At 52.9% G+C, this 4,645-nt stretch overlaps 1 protein-coding gene across 1 annotated transcript in view; it reads left to right on the forward strand.

The window, feature by feature from the left end:
• Positions 1-232: 232 nt before the first annotated feature.
• EEFSEC (eukaryotic elongation factor, selenocysteine-tRNA specific) overlaps positions 233-4,645 on the forward strand; it is a 172,290-nt gene continuing 167,877 nt past the window's right edge. Inside the window, exons 1-2 of the mRNA XM_027768810.1 lie at positions 233-392; positions 464-589. Of these exons, the coding sequence (XP_027624611.1) occupies positions 233-392; positions 464-589 (286 nt within the window). The remainder of the gene's footprint in view (positions 393-463; positions 590-4,645) is intronic.

Raw genomic sequence — 4,645 nt, forward strand, 5'->3', positions numbered from 1 at the left:
GGCCGCCCGGCCCGGCCCGGCCCGGCCCAGCCGGTGAGCAGGTTGTCCAGTTGCTGAGAGCAGCGCCTGCGACGCAGGCCACAAGGCGGGCCGAGGCCGCCCAGGCCCCGAGGGGCCGCCTGCACCCCTGCACCCCGCTCGTCTGCAGCCGAGCTCCATCGCGTCGTCACTGGGTCCCGTCCCTTCTGCTCCCTCCCTTTCTTGACAGGTCACTCCTGACCTTTGAACCCGCATGCCCGGGTCCAGCCCCCTTTGCTTCTCCACTGCCTCAGAGGGCTGCTGTGTAGACGAGCCATCCTCGGGGGAGCCCCTGACTGCCCGGGGATGGGCTCCGACAGAGGCGTGCGAAAGACCAGAAGGTGGAACAAGATGGAAGTGCTGTGATGGGGCAGGTGTGGCAGGCCGCGACACAAGCTCCACGAGGCAGTGAGCATGGGACGGCGCCTGGCTGGCCGAGTCTAAGGACCTCCCCGAGTGCGGGCACGGGCTCGGCCTGTCTGGGCCCGGCTGCAGGCAGGGGCTGGGTTTCTGCCATCCAGACTATGGGGATGCGCTTTCGCGTTGGCTCTCTGCTGTTCTCATGGGAGAAGTAAGTAAAAAAATTTTCAAACTTAAAAAATATGATGGGAGGACACCATTTTGTTCTAAGCTTCTCTTAGTAGCAACAGATCAGACCAGAGTGGAGCCGGTCATGCCGAAATACAGCACCTGGTCATCAAACTGAAATTTTACGGAAGCTGCTAGGCTGGGGGATAGAGCAGGTTTCCCCGTGAAAACGAGATCACAGTCCGCGTGCTGTGAGGGAGTAAGCCTGAGCCGCCTCGAGGCTTTGGCACATGCTCCTGAAGCAGCTAAAGACGCTGCCTAAACTCACTAGGTTTGTTTCAAACAGCGTCCTTATCGCCACATCCACACGTCTTTCCTCTTCCAGACTCACTGTCTGCATGTTTGCCTTAAGATTCAGGACCAGCAGATGGCCTGCTGCATGCGGTTCGAGTCCTGGACCTGGAGTCTTGAAACTCACACCGGAAATGTGTGTGTGTGTGCCCAAGATTCTGAGAAGAGAATGGAGGAGAGGATTGTGCTGCGGCCATTCCCCTCGGGGGCGACTTCACTCGTTCTAGTCTCTGTCTCTCTCTGGCAAGCACACATGCCCTATGGCAAAAATAATCCCACTGCCCTTGCCATAATTTAGCCAGTCCTTGCTACTTCCCCTCCTGACCATGATTTCTGCCTTTCAAATCATCCTGAACTCTGTAACATGTTGGCACCTATTACCTGGGACCAGCTGGATTTTGTGGCGTCCAGGCAACTGTCCTAACAGTTAAAAAAAAAAAAAAAAAAAAACCTCCTTTGCTTTACTGACTTTGCCTTGGCTCTGAGTTGACAGACGTAACTTTTTCTCACAGTGAGTCCAAGCACATGGGCAGCAGACAGGCTGGTTTTCCAGTCGTCGAGGACCTGGGCCTCTTCCAACCTATTGTCTGCCACCTCTGCCTTCTACCCAAAGTACAGGATGGCTGCATTTGCCAGCAAGAACAAGGAAGGGGAGGGGAGGGTGTGTACCTGTAATCTTAGCCACTCATGTCTCAGTGTTGGGCCCAATCAGTGGCTACAGCTAGCCCCTAGGGAGGCTAGGAGACGCAGTCTCGGTGCACAGCTAAAACTTCACGTCTTCTGTAAAATGGAGAGAAGGTGGACTGGGAGGCAGCTCCTCGTCTATCCTAAGCTTCTGCTTTGTGCCAGGTGCTGCTGGATTCTCTACCCTGACTCTCCTACTAACAGGGTTCAGGTAAGTCTAGACCCCCACGCCGTCTCTCGGAGGCCTCACTCCACCCACTGCCTCATTCCCTTGTGTTTCCATCTGCTCTTCCAGAGTACTCCCCACAGCATATAAACATGCGCAGGTTTTCTATCTGCCAACTCCAATCTTTTTTTTTTTTTTTTTTGCTAGAGGGCATATGTGCTTGCTGGAGACAGACAAGGAAAGAAAGAAAAGAGAAAGCACCCTCCACGGGCATAGTCGTGCCTCACTCTTCTCCACTGCTCCCTTCTTTGGGGATTTTGGGCATGCACATACGCATGCCTGGTGTGTTTTCAAGATGCCAGGTCCACGATTTGAACCACAACGCCGTCAGCCATGTGGGATCTGGTTTCCTTAAACACCAGACCATACATTAGCCCAGCATAAATCAGTATTAAGAGAAAAAAATTATAGCTGTCAACACCTATAGTAAAAGAAGAGAAAAATCTCTGATTAAGCACACTGTCAGTTCACCTACTGCCTTTTCACACCGTACAATTAAAATGGTTAGAATAGCATATGTTATGTATCTTCCCATGATTGGGGAAAAAAGATTAGAATGGAATAAACAAAATAAAAAATAGAGAAAGTAAATAAAATCAAAGGTTCGTTCTTTGAAAAGATTACCAAATTGAGGGGCCAGCAGATGGCATAATGGTTACGTCGCTGGAGACCCATGTTGTCAACCGCAGTTCAAGTCCCAGACCCGGCAGCTTAAACTCATGCTGAGCGCTTGTCCATGCATGCCCAAGATCCCGAGAGGAGAATGGAGGAGAAGGGATTGCGGCGTGGCCATCCCCCCTGGGGGGTGATTTCTTGCTTTGTCTCTGTCTCTCTCTCTGTCTTTCTGGTGAGTGCACGTGCCCTATAGCAAAAAATTCTCAAAAAAAAAAAGATTACCAAATTGACACTCCTTTAGCTGGATTGGCTAAGAAAAAAACATCAAATTATTAAAATCATAAATCAAAGAGAGGACATGGCTGTCACCAGCTCTCGGACTTCTCAGCCTCCAAACCTGTGAGCCAATAAAACTTCTGTCCTGCTGAGTCAGTCAGACTCAGAAACTTCTGTTTCCTTTTTCCTTTTTTTGGAGAGGTTTTTCCTATAGGGCGCGTGCGCTCACCAGAAAGACAAGACAGAAAGTGAGAAGTCACCCCCCAGGGGGAGTGGCCATGCTGCAATCCCTTCTCCATTCTCCTCTCGGGATCTTGGGCACGCACGCACACGCGCCCGGTGTGAGTTTAAGCCACCGAGTCCAGGACTCGAACTGTGGTTGACTATGTGGGAGTTCAGTGATGTAGCCATTATGCTAACTGCTGGTCCCAGAAACTTCTGTTATTAGCAACAGAACAGACGAGCACAGAGCCGTTCATTTGGCTAATTGATACGAAAGTGGATACAACCCTCAGAGCCAATGTTGACGTTAGCTTGCTACTGCTGAAGATCGCGGGGCCGTACAGAAGAGTAGAGGCTGGCCACCACGGCTGTATCCGCCCTGTGAGGCATTACCAGGTCGATTCCACCGGGGAGAGCGCTGATGTCACAAAGCCAGTACAAGGTGAGACCAGGGTTTGAACCCCGGGGCCAGCTCATCAGGTCTCCTCAGCCTCCAGCTAAATGGGGTCTGAGCAGGTTTGCTTAGTGCTGGGAGTGTCCTGTGGCTGGCCCTGGCCTGGTGACAGCCTACTCTGAAGTCCCTGTGGGGCCTGTTGAGGAAAGTGCATGGTGACAATCGCTGACAAGGCAGACGCCCTCAGAGAAGAGGGGAATTTCCATTTCACTCCTGAAGGATCTTTATAAGCCGAGCCTCAAATCAAAGAGCAAAGTATAATAACTTCCTCTGGGTACATTTATAATTAATCCTGGATTAATTGGCCTTAATGAAGTTGAATTAATTACTAGCTGTTTGTAAAGAACTTTGAACTACCTCAGTACAAAATGGCATTAAAGAAACAGAAAGGGGCCCGCATCACATTAAATTAAGAACAAATCCCAAATAATCGCAGTTCTGCAGGCTGTTTGCTGTCAATAATTTCCCCAGGCTGGGCTCAGCGTAGGGAACCGTGAGGGACCCGGGAGTCTGCAGAGAGGATGCCTTTGCAGGCCAGGGGCTGGGGTGAGTCCCTTGGAGCAGCACTGTGGGGCCAGCGGTGCTGCGGTGGGAAGACCCGATTCTCCGTGACGCCGCGAAGGCGGGGTGACTCCTGGCCGAGACCGCCCAGAGTAGGCGATGTGCACATCCCTACGACTCAGGCTGGCCGAGGCTGGGAGTGGGTTGCAATACGAAGACTGTCGGGGGTGCCTGTCTCTCTGGCTTAGGGAAAAGAAAAAGAAATCTAAAAATAAATAAATAAAAAGGCAGCAGCAGGTGGGGACACCAGAGCACAGCTAGTGAACCGGATTCCAGGCGAGGCACTAGGCCAGGCAAAGCACACCCCAGGAGGCGGGATGCACCTGCACTTGGAGAACAGCCCGCCCTGTCCTGGCAGTCCTCGCCTTCCCGTTGTCCTTGGTGGCAGGCACAGCACCTCATCGGGGTCAAAGACTCGCGTCGGCATTTGTGGTTGCTGACACTAAGCTGGGGGTGCTGGCAGCCATGCCACCCCCACGAGGAGGGAGCCTTCCTGGGCATGGAGGTGGCTCAGGGAAGGAGAAGCAGATGGGGAGCCCAAGCTGCTGCCTTCATGCCGCCTTCAGCGCTCCCAGAGGGGCAGCTCTGCCTCTAGGTGCCTTGGGATCCGTATTTGGTCTGACAAACCCGAACGCAGACTCAGCACCCGGCACACGGCAGGCCTGGCTCCTCAGCACTCCGCACACGGCAGGCCTGGCAGGCCTGGCTCG

The sequence above is a fragment of the Tupaia chinensis genome, unplaced genomic scaffold, assembly GCF_000334495.1.
Source record: "Tupaia chinensis unplaced genomic scaffold, TupChi_1.0 Scaffold147500_2, whole genome shotgun sequence".
Taxonomy (NCBI): Eukaryota; Metazoa; Chordata; class Mammalia; order Scandentia; family Tupaiidae; genus Tupaia; species Tupaia belangeri.